Here is a 22,722-nt window from a genome sequence, read left to right on the forward strand (position 1 = left end):
TTTGTGGCAAAACTGGACTAGAAGGAGGGATCGGTTGGTAGGACATGTTCTGAGGCATCAAGGGATCACCAATTTAGTACTGGATGGCAACGTGGAGGGTAAAAATCGTAGAGAGAGATTAAGAGATGAATACACTAAGCAGATTCAGAAGGATGTAAGTTGTAGTAGGTACTGGGAGATGAAGAAGCTTGCACAGGATAGAGTAGCATGGAGAGCTACCTCAACCCAGTCTCCGGACTGAAGACCACCAGAAGAAGAAGAAGAAGAAGAAGAAGAAGAAGAACAACAACAACAACCACCCTGTATTCACCTGACCAAAAGACTTGTTCCTCCTGCCACCGAACTTCAGTAGTTCCCACTATATCTAACTTTAACCTATCCATTTCCCTTTCTAAATTTTCTAACCTCTCTGCCCAATTAAGGGATCTGACATTCCACGCTCCAATTCGTAAAATGCCAGTTTTCTTTCTCCTGTTAACGACGTTCTCTTGAGTAGTCCCCACCTGGAGATCCAAATGGGGGACTATTTCACCTCCAGAATATTTTACCCAAGAGGACGCCATCATCATTTAACCATACAGTAAAGCTGCATGCTCTCGGGAAAAATTACAGCTGTAGTTTCCCCTTGCTTTCAGCCATTCGCAGTACCAGCACAGCAAGGCTGTTTTGGTTAGTGTTACAAGGCCAGATCAGTCAATCATCCAGATTGTTGCCCCTGCAACTACTGAAAAGGCTGCTGCCCCTCTTCAGGAACCACATGTTTGTCTGGCCTCTCAACAGATACCCCTCCATTGTGGTTGCACCTATGGTACGGCCATCTGTATTGCTGAGGCACGCAAGCCATGGTTCTTGGGAAGGGGGGGGGGGGGGTTGTTTGCATAGGAATACAGGTAAAATGGGAGAGTGTGAGAGGGACAGGGTTTAAAATGGTGTAGACAACTAAAAAATATGTTTACAACTAAAAAATATATGTGGAGGAGGTTTAGACTCCTGTATCATGGCTCATTTTCACTTTTGTCAGCTTGTAGATCTGTAGCCCAACCTCCATGCAGCTCTCGCCTCTGCAGTCCTCAATATGGTCTGGAGCACCCAATCCTACATCCAATTGTACATTGTTGATCTGTCTGTGTCACACTATTTTTATCCTTTTTCCTGTCTCTCTCTCCCTACCCTTCTTATTACTTTCTACTTTTGCATTTGTCTTGCATCTGTGCCAAGAGTGCAGCTTAACTGGTGCTATTCAGCTGTCAAAAAGCTGTCTTGCATAGGTGGGGTAGAGTTACCTGCTTCTTGTTTGTTTGTTTGTTTGTTTGTTTGTTTGTGTGTGTGTGTGTGTGTGTGTGTGTGTGTGTGTGTGTGTGTGTCCACACATGTACATACAATTGTTTGTATTTGTTTCTTGCATGACAATAATTACTTCACCAAATCTCACTTATGACAGTGTGAGATTGAATTTAATAAGCAGCATTGATTCCGTATACTTAATGTGCCTGCTGTGAGTTAACAAATAAAAAAGTTCTGAACTGTATGGTAATAGCTGATGAAACTTGATTAGGTCACCACATCTCTGAATAAGCAAAGGCAAGTTTACTGTCAAAAAAGCAACAAGAATGCCAATGAGGGAAACATTAATAGATACTTTCTTGTGTCATATACCTTGTATGGATGAGCTACACTGCATACTAATTTTCCACTAAGTGTAGCGGTAGTTGGGGTGGATGATTTAGTGTACTAATCATTGAGTGGCAGATCAGATCTTCACTTATTTTCAAATCTGAAAAAAATATTTTGGTGACAAAAAATTTTTATGAAGGTTGGTTATGTTCAAAATACTACTATGTTTTTCTAATAAAAAGAAGGCTTGTGTTTAGTCTCACAACCTGTATGGATTCTGAAAGTGACTACAGGAAAAATTATTATGTTCATATAAAATATAGTCTTGCAGAAGTATTTACAGTGCTTCATATTTTTACATCCTGGATAACTCGTATACATATTTGTTCACCTGTAATTTCATTAAGTTTTGCAATGCTTCCTAATTTGATATTCACACTGAAATTTGTCTTTAATGATCCCATTGTTGATCTGTCATTACACCATTACCTTCCATCCTTTTTCTTCTTTGTTTTGAAGCAATGGAGTGATTGTATAGGATTTCCGTGTGTGAGGGCAGTCACAATGGTTTGCAGTTTTACAAGTTGCAAGTGTCTCCTTAAAAGTCTTCACACAGGTGTCACTGGAATCACTAATTCACGGCTACCCTTCCGCTACACATTAAAAGACCCTCTCTCTCGTTCAGCATGTTCTTTACTCACCCGTGGGCATCCTGTACTCTTCCCCTTGCAAAGACAACTGGTGCCTTCAAACTGATGTTACCATCTACAGATATTATCATCGCCTGGAGGATTACAACGTAACTTTATAAGGAATGTACATTGTAATGTAACAACAGATTCAGTCCTAGGAAACTATCAAACATCAAAAGCTTTCTATTCAGTAGTACTACCTTTGCTATTAGAGCTTTCTAAAGAAAGATGCAGGGAACAGTGCATTTGTATGCACACTGGTACACAAACAAAACTGTTTGAGTTTCTCTTTCATTTGATGTATTATTTGTAATTTCAGGTTGAATGTAATGAATGCTACAAAGCTTTAAAACTCCAATGTTCATTTTGAAATACTTGGTATAATGTTTTTAATAGATAAAAAACCTACTCACCAAGCAGTGGCAGAACACACACATAAAAGACTGTTGTAATTGGAAAGCTTTTGGAGACAGTGGCTACTTCTTCAGGCAGAAGGGTTGAAGGGGAAGGAAGAAGGGTGAAGGAAAAGGACTGGAGAGGTCTATGAAGGTGTGTAGATTTTGGGAAAGTCACCCAGAACTGTGGATCAGGGGAGACTATCATATGGGATGAGAAGGAAATGTTGGTATAATGCTTTTCATACTAATTCCATAGGTATGTTATCTACAAATGGACTAATGGTTTTCTTGATAAGGTATGCTGTGCACAACGTACCTTATGACATGGTACAAAATGTGACATACGGCGACTCAAAGTAATTGAATAAAATGGTACCCATGAAATGCCTCTGTGGTTTTTATTTGGAAGAACTGCTTCATTGTATGAAATGCAGAACCCTCTTGCAAATTATTACTCTGTTATTATGCAGATTATCCTGCATTTTACTGTTTGCATATCACACCCAGACAAATAAATGGGTCACTGCTGAAGAGACCAATGTGATTTTCACTGATACTGAGTGGTGACTTTTGCAGGCGGCAGCAAGAACTGGAGGCTGCTGGTGGTGGCAGTTCAAATAGTGCTGCGGGTGAGGAGAACCCCGCACTCGTGGCAGAGCTGAGGGCACTACGGCAGCGCAAGGAAGAACTAGAAACACATCTTGGTGTGCTCCAGGACTCACGTAGGCAACTTATGGTTCAACTGGAGGGTCTTATGAAACTACTGAAGGTGTGCATCTTCAACTCATTTCTTTAGAATATTTGGAAACTACTGCTGATCATTTATTCAAGAACAGAAAAGAAACAGTTGCATGGTTGCAATGTTAAGTGCAGCATTAAATACCAAACAAATTCTTCTTTCACTTTGTAAAAGTTGAAGTCAATGCCTTTCCTTTTGTAAACTATTTTCATGCAACTGCATTTCAGTCATTTTGCCATATATTTGCTCCCACATAGTCTAAATCTGATTGGTTGATAGATCAGAAGAGGGAGGCTGCAAGGACATGTTGAAATTCTGATTTATTTGAGAGGAGGATAATTATTACACTGGAAAACGACTTCTAACAAAACCCAGGAATCTAGGTTTGAGTTGTGGTCCGTTATATGTTAATGCTTGTGAAAACTGTAGCATGTGTGATCAAAATGAATATTACACATGACAATTTGCAAATGATTGGAATTACAGAACTGAATGAGACTTTCAGAATATGGGATACTGTGAAGCCCATACATGCTGCAGTCAGAGCCTCTAAACCCCATGGCAAAAATGAAATAAGGTTATAATTTGTGAAGTATCTCCCTTCATGAGTTTTCTGTGCATGTCCAAAAAACATCACTTGTGGTTGTTGATGGACCAAGATGAACAATTTGGTGGCCTTCTATGTCAAGTCATTTTCAATATGAGATATGTCAGGCAAAAGTGCAAACAGTGTGCCTCTTATTCTTTGATGGAAGTTCTGGTGTCTCTCTCCATGTGTGGCAGGGCATTTCTATGTTGACATATAGTGTGCATAATTGCCTAAAGAAGGAATAAGACCCCAATGTCTAAACTAGGGACAGCTAAGAACTTTACTTGCATGCAGTGCTTGTATACGCATGCCAGTCTCTCTCATCTGAGTGTACCCTTCCCCCTCTGCCACGCCACACTGTCTGAGTGGGAAAACGGGGAAGGGGGGAACTGTGAAATTGCAGCATATGGCTGTGTTTTGTATTTCTCAACAACATAAATCACAAACAAAACAAATTTTTAGTATTATTTAAATATTTCTGACACACTGAAGACATAAGGAAACAACAGAAAATCAAGGATGGAATGTAGCAGTATTATCAAAAGCATAGTTGTTTCCTCCCCCCCATGAACCATGGACCTTGCCGTTGGTGAGGAGGCTTGCATGCCTCAGTGATACAGATAGCCGTACCGTGGGTGCAACCACAATGGAGGGATATCTGTTGAGAGGCCAGACAACTGCGTGGTTCCTGAAGAGGGGCAGCAGCCTTTTCAGTAGTTGCAGGGGCAACAGTCTGGATGATTGACTGATATGGCTTTGTAACACTAACCAAAACGGCCTTGCTGTGCTGGTACTGCGAACGGCTGAAAGCAAGGGGAAACTACAGCCGTAATTTTTCCCGAGGGCATGCAGCTTTACTGTATGGTTAAATGATGATGGTGTCCTCTTGGGTAAAATATTCTGGAGGTAAAATAGTCCCCCATTTGGATCGCCGCACAGGGATAGATAGTGAAGGGTGACTGGAATTCGGTAGTAGGAAAAGGAAGAGAAGGAAACATAGTAGGTGAATATGGATTGGGGCTAAGAAATGAAGCAGCAGGCAGGCAGCAGAGGATCAAGTAGGTAGAAGGATGAGGGCTAGTAGAAATCCTAATATTGAATTTAATTGATGAAAGGAGAAAATATAAAAATGCAGTAAATGAAGCAGGCAAAAAGGAATACAAACGTCTCAAAAATGAGATCGACGGGAAGTGCAAAATGGCTAAGCAGGGATGGCTGGAGGACAAATGTAAAGTTGTAGAGGCTTGTCTCACTAGGGGTAAGATAGACACTGCCTACAGGAAAATTAGAGAGACCTTTGGAGAAAAGAGAACCATTTGTATGAATATCAAGAGCTCAGATGGAAACCCAGTTCTAAGCAAAGAAGGGAAAGCAGAAAGGTGGAAGGAGTATGTAGAGGGCCTATACAAGGGCGATGTAATTGAGGACAATATTATGGAAATGGAAGAGGATGTAGATGAAGATGAAATGGGAGATATGATACTGCGTGAAGAGTTTGACAGAGCACTGAAAGATCTGAGTCGAAACAAGGCCCCGGGAGTTGACAACATTCCATTAGAACTACTGACGGCCTTGGGAGAGCCAGTCCTGACGAAACTCTACCATCTGGTGAGCAAGATGTATGAGACAGGGGAAATACCCTCAGACTTCAAGAAGAATATAATAATTCCAATCCCAAAGAAAGCAGGTGTTGACAGATGTGAAAATTACAAAACTATCAGTTTAATAAGCCACAGCTGCATAATACTAACGTGAATTCTTTACAGACGAATGGAAAACTAGTAGAAGCCGACCACGGGAAGATCAGTTTGGATTCCGTAGAAATATTGGAACACGTGAGGCAATACTGACCCTACGACTTATCGTAGAAGCTAGATTAAGGAAAGGCAAACCTATGTTTCTAGCATTTGTAGACTTAGAGAAAGCATTTGACAATGTTGACTGGAATACACTCTTTCAAATTCTGAAGTGGCAGGGGTAAAATACAGGGAGCAAAAGGCTATTTACAATTTGTACAGAAAGAAGATGGTAGTTACAAGAGTCGAGGGGCATGAACGGGAAGCAGTGGTTGGGACGGGAGTGAGACAGTGTTGTAGCCTATCCCTGATGTTATTCAATCTTTATATTGAGCAAGCAGTGAAGGAAACAAAAGAAAAATTTGGAGTAGGTATTAAAATCCATGGAGAAGTAATAAAAACTTTGAGGTTTGCCGATGACATTGTAATTCTGTCAGAGACAGCAAAGGACTTGGAAGAGCAGTTGAATGGAATGGACAGTGTTTTGAAAGGAGGATATAAGATGAACATCAACAGAAGCAAAACGAGGATAATGGAATGTAGTCGAATTAAGTCGGGTGATGCTGAAGGAATTAGATTAGGAAATGAGACACACAAAGTAGTAAAGGAATTTTGCTATTTGGGGAGCAAAATAATTGATGATGGTCAAAGTAGAGAGGATATAAAATGTAGACTGGCAATGGCAAGGAAAGTGTTTCTGAAGAAGAGAAATTTGTTAACATTGATTATAGATTTAAGTGTCAGGAAGTCATTTCTGAAAGTATTTGTATGGAGTGTAGCCATGTTGGAAGTGAAACGTGGACGATAAATAGTTTGGACAAGAAGAGAATAGAAGCTTTCGAAATGTGGTGCTACAGAAGAATGCTGAAGATTAGATGGGTAGATCACATAACTAATGAGGAGGCATTGGATAGGATTTGGTGAGTCCGCCGCTCGTGGTCTCGCGGTAGCGTTCTCGCTTCCCGAGCACGGGGTCCCGGGTTCGATTCCCGGCGGGGTCAGGGATTTTCACCTGCCTCGAGATGACTGGGTGTTTGTGTTATCCTCATCATTTCATCATCATCCAGGAAAGTGGCGAAATTGTACTGAGCAAAGATTGGGTAATTGTACGGGCGCTGATAACCACGCCGTTGAGCGCCCCACAAACCAAACATCATCATCATCATCAGGATTTGGTGAGAAGACAAGTTTGTGGCACAACTTGACTGGAAGAAGGGATCGGTTGGTAGGACATGTTCTGAGGCATCAAGGGATCACCAATTTAGTATTGGAGGGCAGTGTGGAAGGTAAAAATTGTAGAGGGAGACCAAGAGATGAATACACTAAGCAGATTCAAAAGGATGTAAGTTGCAGTAGGTACTGGGAGATGAAGAAGCTTGCACAGGATAGAGTAGCATGGAGAGCTGCATCAGACCAGTCTCAGGACTGAAGACCACAACTACAACTACAACAACAACAACAACAACAACAGTTGCTACTTACAAAAAGACTGTCAGAAAGGCAGCTTTCAGCCGTTATTTTGTTTCATCATTGAAACATTTTGTTTTATGCATATGAGGCACGTGAGAAAAGTAATGAGACTGACAACACTGCAAGCAATCTGACAATGCTTTGTTATTCTACTTGTGCAGATGGGTGTGTTCATCCCTTTCAGAAGCACAGACCGAATTCCATATCTGTATAGCCATCATGTGATTTTTGAAAGCATAATCAGTGAAGTTGTGTTTTTGTTGTGTGTTACAAAAATGGAACAGCAAAATTTAGAGCCATGTTATGCCACCAAGTTTTATGTTAAAGTTGGGGGGAATCCATGAGTGAGACTTTCAAAAGGTTGAAACAGGCGAGAACATGCTGAAGATGAACCTTGCTCAGGGAGGCCTACAGCTTAAAAAACCAACAAAAATGTCAAACACATTAATGCTCATGTGATATTGTTCCTCCAGGACAAAGTGACAATCAAGTACACCCCTGGAAATTGAAATAAGAACACCGTGAATTCATTGTCCCAGGAAGGGGAAACTTTATTGACACATTCCTGGGGTCAGATACAACACATGATCACACTGACAGAACCACAGGCACATAGACACAGGCAACAGAACATGCACAATGTCGGCACTAGTACAGTGTATATCCACCTTTCGCAGCAATGCAGGCTGCTATTCTCCCATGGAGACGATCGTAGAGATGCTGGATGTAGTCCTGTGGAACGGCTTGCCATGCCATTTCCACCTGGCACCTCAGTTGGACCAGCGTTCGTGCTGGACGTGCAGACCGCGTGAGACAACGCTTCATCCAGTCCCAAACATGCTCAATGGGGGACAGATCCGGAGATCTTGCTGGCCAGGGTAGTTGACTTACACCTTCTAGAGCACGTTGGGTGGCACGGGATACATGCGGACGTGCATTGTCCTGTTGGAACAGCAAGTTCCCTTGCCGGTCTAGGAATGGTAGAACGATGGGTTCGATGACGGTTTGGATGTACCGTGCACTATTCAGTGTCCCCTCGACGATCACCAGTGGTGTACGGCCAGTGTAGGAGATCGCTCCCCACACCATGGTGCCGGGTGTTGGCCCTGTGTGCCTCGGTCGTATGCAGTCCTGATTGTGGCGCTCACCTGCACGGCACCAAACACGCATACGACCATCATTGGCACCAAGGCAGAAGCGACTCTCATCGCTGAAGACGACACGTCTCCATTCGTCCCTCCATTCACGCCTGTCGCGACACCACTGGAGGCGGGCTGCACGATGTTGGGGCGTGAGCGGAAGACGGCCTAACGGTGTGCGGGACCGTAGCCCAGCTTCATGGAGACGGTTGCGAATGGTCCTCGCCGATACCCCAGGAGCAACAGTGTCCCTAATTTGCTGGGAAGTGGCGGTGCGGTTCCCTACGGCACTGCGTAGGATCCTACGGTCTTGGCGTGCATCCGTGCGTCGCTGCGGTCCGGTCCCAGGTCGACGGGCACGTGCACCTTCCGCCGACCACTGGCGACAACATCGATGTACTGTGGAGACCTCACGCCCCACGTGTTGAGCAATTCGGCGGTACGCCCACCCGGCCTCCCACATGCCCACTATACGCCCTCGCTCAAAGTCCGTCAACTGCACATACGGTTCACGTCCACGCTGTCGCGGCATGCTACCAGTGTTAAAGACTGCGATGGAGCTCCGTATGCCACGGCAAACTGGCTGACACTGAAGGCGGCGGTGCACAAATGCTGCGCAGCTAGCGCCATTCGACGGCCAACACCGCGGTTCCTGGTGTGTCTGCTGTGCCGTGCGTGTGATCATTGCTTGTACAGCCCTCTCGCAGTGTCCGGAGCAAGTATGGTGGGTCTGACACACCGGTGTCAATGTGTTCTTTTTTCCATTTCCAGGAGTGTATTTTACAAACAGATTATTGAAGGATTCAGGAAAATTGTGAATTGAGTGAGATCGGCCATTGCAGACAAGTGGATGCTAGGTCATGACTACAGTCCATCTCACACAGCGACTTCCATCACAGAAGTTTTGATTGAACGAAGTGGTATAGCAGTTAGCACACTGGACTCGCATTTGTGAGGATGACAGTTCAAATCCCCATCCGACCATCCTGATTTAGGTTTTCTGTGATTTCCCTAAATCACTTTAGGCAAATGCAAGATTGTTCCTTTGAAAGGGCATGGCTGACTTCCTTCTCCATCTTCTCCTAATCCGATGGGACCGATGACCTCGCTGTTTGGTCCCCTCCCACCAACCAACCACAGGACCTTATCTGAGTACTTGTGACCTTTTACTTTTCCCAAAATTTAAAAATGTCATGAAAGGATGTCATTTTGGGACTCGAGAGGATATTAAAAAGAATGTGATCAACATATTAAAAGCACTACAGTTGAAGCCTTTCAGTGCTGCTGCTGGGAAAAATTACCCTGCCAGTGTACAGCTGCCAAAAGGAACTACTTAATATTCTTCTTAATATCCTGCCAAGTCCCAAAATGATGTCCTTTTATGACATTTTTAAATTTTGGGGAAAGTAAAGAGTCACAAGGATTCAGATATTTTTGTTCAAAAAAACTTCGGTAGGTAAGAAATCAGTCTTGTTACTTTTCTCACACACATCACGTATGTTGATTAAGACATTGATTTTGTGTTTGCAACCTCATTATGGAAATGTGGAAACTTCTTGAGAAAAACAACACAGAACCCCTGGACAGTGCTAATGTAAAAGAATTTGTCTTTAAATGGGAATTAACACGCAGATCAATCAGTTACATCTGCAGATGCATAGACATGCTTTCAACTGAAATGGCAAATGGTCTTGAAAACACTTCAAAAACAGATGTATCATTGGCAGTGTCCTCAATTGTTTAGAAAGCTATTCCTATAATTATTTCAATACTGTAGTGCATTGTTGGTAGTTTGCATTTTATTTAATGCCAGTGAGCTTACGGGAAAGGACAGCATTCCTTGTCATAAGTTGTCCCATTCACAACGTAATTTTCTTTTTAAATGCATCCACCCTTTCACAATGCAATTTTCTTTTTAAATGTGTTCACTTTTACCATGAAATCAGAAATAAGTTGTTTTTCACCGTGCAGTGTCTTACTGAGGGCAGTCTGCAGTCAACTTACATTTAAAATATGAGGTTAGCAATCCTTTCCAGACCATCTGATTCTCATTATTGCTTTCTGTTTTCCTTCAGAAATTCAATAAAACTGTAATTAAATTGAAAACTCATTCCAGGCTTGCCCTTTGATGTAACCAACGCACTTTGCAGTAATATATTTATTTATTTAGCGCCTGTACTGTTACATTCATGATATCTGACTTGTCTTCATCCAGTTCTGTTAAAAACTGTTACAGTTAATAATGTAATGATGATGTGTGCAACCTCAGAAAATTTAATGTTTGCACCACCAGTTCCATCATGTGTTCCATGCCTGCATATTTAATACAAAGTTCTTCTTGATGTGCAGAACGTTGATTTCCATACAAATCATCTGTCAATTGTTATAATTTTTAGCTGTTTCATTACCAGCTGAATCTTTAAATTGTGTACGTATGGTGATTTAATGCTGCTTCATAGCAAATTTGCATTACCTATCGACTTGTGACTACATAATAGATATTGAGAGTTCTCATCCTTCTCCTCTGTGATTCCCATTCATTTTTAAAGGGCTGCAACAAAAGATTGCTAGATGGCCTCTTTTTGTTCAAACAGCCACTTGACCTGTAAACTCCTCCGATGCTATGAACAAATAGAGAAGGATAAAAAGCACTTACACCATGAGTCTGCTGAACTGGAGAAAGACATGCCGACCAAAACAAGCTGCACCAAATGCTGGTAGAAAACATTGCAGCACACTGCTAAATGAAATTTCACACCATACCAAGGAGGACCGAGCAAAACCAAGGTGGACCAAGTAGTGCTGCAAGAGGCCGAGTCTCAGACCGCACACAGGCAACTCATTGTGCACAAATGTAATTTTTCACACTGTCTCTGACCTGCTCTAAACTGTCCTTGATGTAGTGATTACTCCTCATGATGCCATCATAATGTACAAGTTAATGTTACATGTTGTATCCAGTGGCATCTCAAACTTTCTCGCCTGCCATTTTTCTGCTGTGTCACTCAGTAACGCAGGTTGCCAGATTGTATCACCATTCTAGTATCCAACATGTATGAAGACATCAGTGGAGTACACATTGAAAATGGACTCATCTGAAAGCATATCATTTTGCTACTAAGAGTGTCATTAAAAGTGTCTGTGAGGCCCCTTGTTTATGCTTTCTGGGACGAAAGCCAATGTTGCAGCCCACATGCTACCAGGTTGGACTGCAGAAGATGGCATCAAATCATCCCAGCAGACAGGTCCACAAATACTGCAGTTCTCCAGCATAAAGCCAGCACTGTAGATGAGACACTGTGGTTCTTCATGACTATGCTGACAATAGGGATGATGTCTAAGTTGTGGTTATATTGTGTTGCCCTGTAGCTGCTTGCTGAATTGTTTCAATTCACTATTTTCAGTCACAGCTCACTGTCATGGCTTCACATCCTGTATGAGATAAAATGTCAGTGTTTTGATGACAGTTTCCCAGAAACCAATGATGTTGTCAGATTCTGGTTTCAGTTGTACTGTTTTTGAAAACTGTGGAAGTTAATCTCATTGTGCTGAGTAGCCAGCTTTGTAGTGGATGTTCAGGCTTGTCCTTGGCTACAGTTTTCTGATGCCACCCCCCACACACACACACACATACAGGCAGGCCCTAATGCACACATAGAATGCTGTGCTGTAGTTGCAGCAATGTTGTTATACTTACATTGCTGTTTGTAAGTGACAACAGAGGGATCTTGAAAGAGTTTCCAGTTGTTTCCTACCATGTACCTTAACCCCAAAATTTACATTATTAATTGTGGTGCAGGTCCTAATTGTCTTTATAAAAATAGATCCCATAAACACTGTTTGAAGTAGACACATTTCACCGTTCATGGTTTTCACTCACATTGTCATATTTTCAGTTCACAGACCACTAGTATAGCAGTACATCATCTGCAATGTTTTAATGGGCAAGAACATGGAGGGAGTGCATGACTGTAACAATTAATCCAAAATCCAGTTCAAATTCACTGTGCAATATTCCATAAATGAGTACATATACATACAATCATACTTTTGAAATGATTGTCTGGGACAATATTTTTATTACAAGGAATCTGAAAAATTCACAGTTCGTGATAAATGCAAATACACATCTAAATTCCACCCAAAAATGCAAAATTACCTAATACATGCTATTTCAAGGCAAATTGTGTTCTGATGAACTATTTCATCGGAGATAGTTTGAAATAGCTTTATTTTCTGCATATAAATACTGAAAATGTACTCAGTTTTGGTTACTGGTATTGCAGATCCTCCAGTGAAGCCCAGTTTCTAAAGATAATGTGTGTAAGAACGTGTTTGCAAAATAAAAAGTGCATGAACACAATAATGTATCAGTGTGCTCAATGGTCTGATGTCATACCACTTGTGGGCCATTGTGAAATACTCACAATGTAATACAACATGGAACTCAACTGTGGGACATGGTATCTTAGAACAAAGAAACACTTACATTTTTCGGCTAGCTTAAGTTCAAAGGTGGGTCCAATTCAGACACTTTAATGTGGCAGTTTTAGGTGAAAGGTGTTTTGAATTGTGGTTGCTCAGATATTGGTAGATGTCTGGCCTGAAATACTTAGCATAGCCAGAAGAGTGTACATGGTTGCTAGATGTTATTGTGCCACTAGAGGGAATATAGTGTTATATTAAAATGTTAGACAATAAAACATTCTGCGTGTTTCAATTATTTGTGTGAACTGACATTAAGTGACTATCCATTTAGTGCAAAACATCCAGTCCATGTATATTAATAAGGAGTTCTGGAAAAGTGTTCTGCTGTAGCTCGTGTTTTGATGGTAGAATATACAATTTTTGTTGGGGTTATGGACAGCTTCTCCATCCTGCCTGCCTTTCCCTTAGCAGGTTCCCACTCACCACCCCCTTCTGCATGCACAAAATTACTACATCCATTTTTGTATACTAATATTTGGAATGTTATGTACAGAATCACCAAGCTTCACCACGCTCTACCCCAAATTCATCTCCACGTTCAACAAAATCACCCCCACTACCACCTGGTGCTGGTGCTCCATCATCAAGGTCAGCCCCTCCAACTCCTGGTGGCCAGCTTCAGCCTACCATGATGTCCTCACTTGGTTCAGGAGCTGATTCTCTCACAGGTGTTGGGGGAGATGTAAGATCAGCTTTTGGAGCATCCTCAGGTATTGTAGGTAAATATTCATTTTCAGTCATTATTATGAATATATGTGGTTTCATCTTTTCTGTGTAATATAGTCGTACATGAAACTTTTTTTTTCTAGATAACTTGAATGAGCAGTCTTTCACTTTTCAAAAGGGTGTGTGTGTGTGTGTGTGTGTGTGTGTGTAAATGTACTCAGTTTCTGGCAGTTTAAAATTGTGTGCTGGACAGGGTTCAAGTCTTAGTTCAGTACATGTTTTTAATCTGCCAGTAAGTTCATACCAGATGTATTTCAACCTGCTGATTTCTAAAGTAAAATTTTGAAAAACAAGTGTAAAAGCTGTATCTCAGTTGACTACACAGAGGTGGCAAAAGTTGTGGGGTAACTATATGCACATATGCAGATGGTGGTAGTATCATATACAAAAGATATAAAATGACAGTGCATTGGCAGAGCAATCATTTGTACTCAGATGATTCATGTGAAAATGTTCCCAATGTCATTATGGCCACACAATGAGAATCGGCAGCCTTTCAGTGTGGAATAACAGTTGGAGCTAGATGCTTGGGACATTCCATTTCGGAAATCATTAGGGAATCCAATGTTTTGAGATCCATAGTGTCAGAGTGTGCGAAGAATACCAAATTTCAGCCATTATCTCTCATCATGGAGAATGTAATAACCAATGGCCTTCACTTAATCCTTAAAGTGGGCATGACAAATATGTCCATCCACACTCTGCTAATTCTGTGGCTGGTAGCTAATGGGAATGACGAGTTATCAGTCTGCCATTGAAACTGTGGTATTGGTTGAGCTTCATCCACTAGACAACAGCTCTTTTCAGGCAATTCAGCATATTCTGAGCTAGTATAACATCTTCCACCCAAGTGAACATCGATAATATGCATCCTGTAAAGCAGCTGCAAAAGCACATGATTTTTGTTTGTGTTTGCTGCTACATAAGTGAGCTGATCTTTTGCAGAGATGAATAGAAGTCTTTTTTCTTTCAAATTTTAAAATAAAACTGCTTTTAGCAAGTGATGATAATTTCAGTGACAGTTCTGAAATATTTCAAGTTAAGGATTTTGAGTCTAGTGAAAGTGATTTCAATTCAGAAACAACTGATGACTAGACACTAATGCAGCAAATGGTGCCTAGTGCATTTGTGTGTCCTAGTTCAGTTCATGATCAGTATTTGTTCAGTAGTAGCATCGGTACAGTTATGCATCTAAAACAGTATAATGTGTTAGGTTGTTTTATGTGTTTTGTGAATGATGCTTTGTGAAAAATAATAGCTGAACAGGACGACTTCCATTCACGACCACCATGGCTTCTTGTCACAATTCAGCAGCATGTTACAGAGTTTACAGTTGTCAGAATACTACGAGGATGAGATAAAAATACTTTTTGGAATACAAAATTGTTGAGGCTTTCGTGGCCACTTGTTGACAAACTGCCTATTGGCTTCTGTCTCGGGTTCTTCGGCCAACGTTCATCTAATGATTTTTCTGACGTTTCGCCAGCACGAGTGGCTGGCATTGTCAAAGCTTCACCCTCCATTGCCGGTGGTGAACTGGAGGCGAGCTCGCGGCCGCAGACTATATGTACCTGGCGCGCCAACGTCCGAGGGCTTCTCCACGGTCATTTCCGGTGCGGTTCTCCTCTTGCTACCTGCGACGGTCGTTCGCTGCAGTACGGGAAGCCAGGATCCGTTTACCTTAAGGCTTTCCTCCTTCTTGTTGAAACTGTTCGCGTGTTTTTGGATTTCTACAGCTTCTCTGAACAAGCGCGTGTGATAGTGCTTCTCTACAGCCAGAACTTCCGTGTCAGAGAATTTTATTACGTGGTCGGTCTCATTCAGTGCGTGCTCTGCCACGGCCGATTTCTCCACCTGCCCCAACCTGCAATGTCGCTTATGCTCTTTGATCCTGGTGTTAATGGATCGTCCAGTCATTCCGACATAAACTTTTCCGCATGTGCAAGGTATACGGTATATTCCCGACATTGCAAGTGGGTCTCTTTTCTCCTTCGCCGATCTAAGACACTCTTTGATCTTCCTTGTCGGTTTGAAAATCGTCTTTACGCCGTGTTTGCGCAATATACGGCCGATTCTGTCCGTCACTCTGGGAATGTATGGCAGAAAGGCCGTACCCGACAGTTCTTTTTCTGGTTCCTTACTTCGCCGAGTGTTTGGCTCTGTTACACTTCTAATGTAATTTGTGGAGTACCCATTGCTCCTCAGAACAGTTTCCAGGTGTTGCATTTCTCGTTTGAGGTGTTGAGGCTCACATATTCGTCCTGCTCTCTTTACGAGCGTACTAATCATGCCTCTTTTTTGGCTCGGGTGGTGGTTTGACAGTTTGTGCAGGTATCGGTCCGTGTGTGTCGGTTTTCGATACACGCTGTGTCCCAGGTTTTCGCCGTCCCTTGTGACCAGCACATCTAGAAATGGCAGTTTCTTGTCTTTTTCTACTTCCATGGTAAATGTTATGTTGGCATGGAGGCTGTTCAAGTGTCTCAGGAATTCACCGAGCTGTTCTTCACCATGGCTCCACACCACGAAAGTATCATCGACGTACCTGTACCACACCTTAGGTTTGAAGGTCGCCGAGTCCAGTGCCTGTGCTTCGAATTGTTCCATGAAGAAGTTGGCCACCACTGGACTGAGAGGACTACCCATGGCGACGCCTTCCAGCTGTTCGTAGAAATCGCCATTCCACGTGAAATAGCTCGTGGTGAGACATGCATGGAAGAGCTTTTTGATGTCTTGCGGGAACATGGAACCGATGTGCTCCAGAGCGTCGCTGAGTGGCACTTTCGTAAATAACGAAACAACATCAAAACTGACCAGGATGTCGTTTGGCGCAAGTTTCAGTTTCTTCAGCTTCTCAATGAAGTGTCCTGAGTCCTTAATGTATGTGTCGGTCTTTCCCACGTGTGGCTGGAGCAGAGAGGCCAAGTGTTTCGCCAGTTTATACGTTGCTGAGCCAGGAGCGCTAACGATCGGTCTCAGTGGAACGTTGTTCTTATGGATCTTGGGTAATCCATACAGCCGAGGTGGTAGGGCTTCTGTGTTGCACAGGTTTCTCTGTATGTCCGCCGGCAGAGAAGACGCCTTGATTAATCGATTCGTATTCCGAGAACTATACCTATGGAGGACATCATTGCCAACACCGAAGCAGCCATTCGGACCCTTCCTTGTGAAAGGGCAGAGGAAATACGCACTGAAACAGCCAGGATACTGCGCCGAGCAAAACCACCAGCTTGCAATCTGAAGAATGAAGAGGTACAAGCCATTAAGAAGCTCAACGCCGACAAGAGTATATTGGTACTACCTGCCGATAAGGGGAATGCGACCGTCGTAATGAAGACCGAAGATTATGAGCAAAAGATCCGAGACCTATTAGATCCGACGACGTACCGAAAACTAAGCGCAGATCCGACGCAGCGTATCACTCGGAATACGAATCGATTAATCAAGGCGTCTTCTCTGCCGGCGGACATACAGAGAAACCTGCGCAACACAGAAGCCCTACCACCTCGGCTGTATGGATTACCCAAGATCCATAAGAACAACGTTCCACTGAGACCGATCGTTAGTGCTCCTGGCTCAGCAACGTATAAACTGGCGAAACACTTGGCCTCTCTGCTCCAGCCACACGTGGGAAAGACCGACACATACATTAAGGACTCAGGACACTTCATTGAGAAGCTGAAGAAACTGAAACTTGCGCCAAACGACATCCTGGTCAGTTTTGATGTTGTTTCGTTATTTACGAAAGTGCCACTCAGCGACGCTCTGGAGCACATCGGTTCCATGTTCCCGCAAGACATCAAAAAGCTCTTCCATGCATGTCTCACCACGAGCTATTTCACGTGGAATGGCGATTTCTACGAACAGCTGGAAGGCGTCGCCATGGGTAGTCCTCTCAGTCCAGTGGTGGCCAACTTCTTCATGGAACAATTCGAAGCACAGGCACTGGACTCGGCGACCTTCAAACCTAAGGTGTGGTACAGGTACGTCGATGATACTTTCGTGGTGTGGAGCCATGGTGAAGAACAGCTCGGTGAATTCCTGAGACACTTGAACAGCCTCCATGCCAACATAACATTTACCATGGAAGTAGAAAAAGACAAGAAACTGCCATTTCTAGATGTGCTGGTCACAAGGGACGGCGAAAACCTGGGACACAGCGTGTATCGAAAACCGACACACACGGACCGATACCTGCACAAACTGTCAAACCACCACCCGAGCCAAAAAAGAGGCATGATTAGTACGCTCGTAAAGAGAGCAGGACGAATATGTGAGCCTCAACACCTCAAACGAGAAATGCAACACCTGGAAACTGTTCTGAGGAGCAATGGGTACTCCACAAATTACATTAGAAGTGTAACAGAGCCAAACACTCGGCGAAGTAAGGAACCAGAAAAAGAACTGTCGGGTACGGCCTTTCTGCCATACATTCCCAGAGTGACGGACAGAATCGGCCGTATATTGCGCAAACACGGCGTAAAGACGATTTTCAAACCGACAAGGAAGATCAAAGAGTGTCTTAGATCGGCGAAGGAGAAAAGAGACCCACTTGCAATGTCGGGAATATACCGTATACCTTGCACATGCGGAAAAGTTTATGTCGGAATGACTGGACGATCCATTAACACCAGGATCAAAGAGCATAAGCGACATTGCAGGTTGGGGCAGGTGGAGAAATCGGCCGTGGCAGAGCACGCACTGAATGAGACCGACCACGTAATAAAATTCTCTGACACGGAAGTTCTGGCTGTAGAGAAGCACTATCACACGCGCTTGTTCAGAGAAGCTGTAGAAATCCAAAAACACGCGAACAGTTTCAACAAGGAGGAGGAAAGCCTTAAGGTAAACGGATCCTGGCTTCCCGTACTGCAGCGAACGACCGTCGCAGGTAGCAAGAGGAGAACCGCACCGGAAATGACCGTGGAGAAGCCCTCGGACGTTGGCGCGCCAGGTACATATAGTCTGCGGCCGCGAGCTCGCCTCCAGTTCACCACCGGCAATGGAGGGTGAAGCTTTGACAATGCCAGCCACTCGTGCTGGCGAAACGTCAGAAAAATCATTAAAAAAAAAAAAAAAAAATCATTAGATGAACGTCGGCCGAAGAACCCGAGACAGAAGCCAATAGGCAGTTTGTCACTTTTTGGAATGCTCTTACTTCAAAGAATTCTTTCCAAACCAGCACACAAGATGTATTTTTCAAAGAGAGAATCTGTGGACACACCTTTCTTCAGGAAACTGATGAGTGAAAAGTGGTTTCATCTTTTATTGAAATTCCTCCACTTTGCTGACAATACCTCATATGATGCACTAGGCACTATCAGCAGAAAAGGATCCAATTATGGAGCATCTGCAGTGTAAATTCAGATCAATATACGTGCCATAAAGGAACGTCGCAGTTGAGGAATCGTTGTTGCTCTGGAATTGATGTCATGGATGAAGCCAATTTACGCCTTAAAAGTGCAGCAGATTCAGCATCAAATTTTGCAAACTTGGTAAAACCCGCTGGAGGTATGTATGGTACTTCATTATTTACCCTGGAAAGGACACTAATTATGTTAGCCATCAGGAGAAACAATAACCTCTCAAATTGTTTTGGAGCTTGCTCATGATCTCCTTGGGAAAGGTCACTGTATTTATCTTGACACATGGTACACCACTCCAGATTTGGTGGACAAACTAACCAGCAGTAATACCAACATTTTCAGCACAATGCAGCAAGATGGGAAGGGGTTCTCTGGCTTCATAAAAAAAATTAAAAATGAAGGAAGGAGAGTACATAACAGGTTACAGAGGTAAGCAGATGGTAATGAAATGGAAGGACCTTCCATAACAATACATTTTTAAATGTAAACTCAAAGAAGGGAATCGTTCAAAAGCCATGTGTTGACATCAATTACAACAAGAATATGTGAGGTATAGATAGGTGCAGTGGTCAGGAGCAAGCTGAAAAAATACTATCAGAAGCTTTTCTGCCACTTGTTGGACATTGCATGCTTCATGCATATGTTCTGTACAAGAAGCATGATGGTAAACAAAGTAGAATGAGCTTCATGATTAGTGCTGATGAACAGTTGGCCATATCTTCACCACAACAAGGGACATCATTGGGACGCACACCTAGAACACCAAAAGTGACACACCTTACAGCCAGGCAGTTTCCAGACTTTTTTCTGCCCACAGTGAAGAAATGACCAGCAAAGAGGTGTGTTGTGTGCGTGAGAAATGGCTTTCACAATGAGACTTCATACCGGTGTGCATCATGCTAAGTTTCCATGTGTGCAGCTCCTTGCTTTAAAATGTTTCACACTGAAGAAGACAAGTAATACCATAAAAATAAATTTTTGTTAACTTCTGCAATATATCTTATCCATTCCCACCCAATATCAATTTAAATTCAAAAATAAAATATGAAGGAAAACTGTTATATATGAGGGAAGCAACGACATGCCAGGACGTACTGGCACATATTACACACTGAGGAAGACACGCACATGCAAGCTACCCGCTTAACAGGTTAACAACCAAGAGCAGCAGCATTTGTGTAGGGTTGTCAGTTCTGACAGACAAGCAACACTGTGTGAAATAACCCCAGAAATCAATGTGGGACATACGACAAACACATCCGTTAGAACATTGTGGTAAAATTTGGCATTAATGGGCTATAACAGCAGAAAACTGGTACAAGTACCTTCACTAACAACATGACAGGATCTGCAGTTCTTTTACTGGGCTCGTGACAATATTAGTTGGACCTTAGGAACTGGAAAACAATGGCCTGGTACAATGAGCCCTGATTTCAGTTGGTAAAAGCTGACTGTGGGATTAGTGTGTGGTGTAAACCCTATGAAGCCGTGGATCTGTGTTGTCAACAAGGCACTGTGCAAGCTGGTGATGGCTCCATAATGCAGTGGGCTATGTTTACATGGAATGGATTGGGTCCTCTGGTCCAACTGAAATGATTTTAGACTGGAAGTGGCTTTTTTTGGCAACTTGGAGACCATTTGCAGCCATTCATGAATATCATGTTCCCAAACAATGATGCATATTGTCACTAGCCCACACCCTGTTCATGATTGGTTTGAAGAATGGCCAACCAGATCACCCAACATGAATCCCATTGAACATTTATGAAATATAATCCAGAGCTCACATCATACTCAACATCTTGCACTGACAACACTTTTGCAATTATGGATAGCTATAGAGGCATCATGGCTCATTATTTCTGCAGAGGAGTTCGGCTCATTATTTCTGCAGAGGAGTTCCAGCGACTTCTTGAGCCCATGCCATGTTGAGCTGCTAAACTTTGCTGGCCAGGAGATGGTCCAACACAATATTTTGAGGTATCCCATAACTTTCATCATCTCAGGGTAAAGTGTTCATAAGTTTTCTTTGCATTTTTCTGTAACTGTAATTTGCTTTTTAAAAGAAAGGAAAAAAAGAATGAAAGAAAAAGAAAAAAATTAGTCAAGTAACTATTGTTTTTCTCCATATTCCAATTTGTACATAAAACAAAATAGTGACTCTGAGGTCAAGAAAGTGGACATGCATTCAGGAGGAGCAGGATTCTATACCCATCCTGGCTATTCCGGTTTAGGTTCTCTGTTGTTTCCTTAATATTCCTTTAGGCAAATGCTGAGGTATTTAATTTGAAAAAGATGTGTCCAGTCATCCCAACCCCAGCCAACTTATCTCCACCAGGACATTAAACCTAATTTTACTTGGTTTCTTCTCTTCTGCACAGAGAAACTTCTTGTCTTTATGCTCTTAAATCTTTTCAGTTTCAGTAACACATGTTGTGTATGGCTCTAGTTACAGTAAGGAAATCTTCCCATCTCTGACTTCCCTAAATAGCTTTAACACAGTGAGATAATCAAGGCAAATCAACCAAAAATTAAGATAAAGACACTAGTTTATTATGCTTACTTTCTCTCTCTTTGTTGTAACATTATACAGCTAACTTATTTATCCATCAGAAGTCAGAAGTATGAATATTATGTAAAGCAGATAACTATACACCTCACAGAGGACTCCTTAAAAATATTCAATTATATTTGCTACTATTAATGCACACCAATTTCAGATAAATTTCACAACTGCAATGTAAGACAAAAAATTTCAATGCTGTCTTTGCATTCTTCTCTAGTAATCAGAGTGCAGTTATGTATTTTGTTCTAAAAGTCATCATCAACCTCTCATTAGACTCAAACCTCTATAAGTTAAAGAACACATATATATGCTGTATCATGTGATTTTCGAGTTCAAACACTGTCCATAAGGGCAACAATGGAATGAATGAATGAATGCTGTATCTTACTGGCCACTCCTTTTAAAAATTATCTGATAATCTAGATTAAAGGACTGAACAATGAAGAGATTAAAGGTCTGAACAATGTTGGGAAAAGGTTGAATTACTAGTCACCACAAAGACAGTTAACACACACACACACACACACACACACACACACACACACACACACACACCTACACCTCTGACGCATATGTGCCTGCTCTCTACCCACTGGTGTCCTGTCGAGAAGAAGCAGTGGGGAAGAGGGGGATATCAGGGTTATGTGGGGAGGAGAAGACCCAGCACTGCCTGATGTAACATGCAGAGACTAGATGGTGGCCAGACAAGGCTGCACGGCAGTATCTGGAGGCTGTGGGGGAGGGGGGGGATAGGGAGTGAAAAAGGAGGGCAGCAGAGAGGGGAAAAGACCCATGGTGTTAGCTCCAGGTACACCGAATAGATATTCAAGAGCAAGAGGCAGCAGGTGTATGCTATAGGAATGAGGAATGTGATAGACAGGCACCGGAGCCAATAAGTTCATACAGCACATGATGGCAATGACATGGAAGAATGCATTGAGAGAGGCTGACATGACAGAGGTTGTTGGGTAGAACGTATGGGTGCAGTGGTTAGCGGAGATTGAGACCAGGACTATTACAGGACCCAAGAAAATGTTGCACCCGCTCTGTGCAGATAAATTGATGACAGGGTAAATCCACATGGCACTGGCTGCAAAGCAGGCATTGAACTCAAGTTTGTTTTGCCTGGTAGAGTATTCCAC

General features: G+C 42.6%; 1 protein-coding gene across 6 annotated transcripts in view; it reads left to right on the top strand.

Moving 5' to 3' along the window:
• LOC126092138 (dystrobrevin beta) overlaps nucleotides 1-22,722 on the top strand; it is a 630,369-nt gene that overhangs the window by 550,664 nt on the left and 56,983 nt on the right. For all 6 annotated transcript variants that reach the window (XM_049907600.1, XM_049907604.1, XM_049907602.1 and 3 more), the window contains 2 exons: nucleotides 3,281-3,473; nucleotides 13,419-13,644. In XM_049907600.1, coding sequence (XP_049763557.1) covers nucleotides 3,281-3,473; nucleotides 13,419-13,644 — 419 coding nt within the window. The remainder of the gene's footprint in view (nucleotides 1-3,280; nucleotides 3,474-13,418; nucleotides 13,645-22,722) is intronic.

This window comes from Schistocerca cancellata, chromosome 7 (assembly GCF_023864275.1).
Source record: "Schistocerca cancellata isolate TAMUIC-IGC-003103 chromosome 7, iqSchCanc2.1, whole genome shotgun sequence".
NCBI classification, from domain to species: domain Eukaryota; kingdom Metazoa; phylum Arthropoda; class Insecta; order Orthoptera; family Acrididae; genus Schistocerca; species Schistocerca cancellata.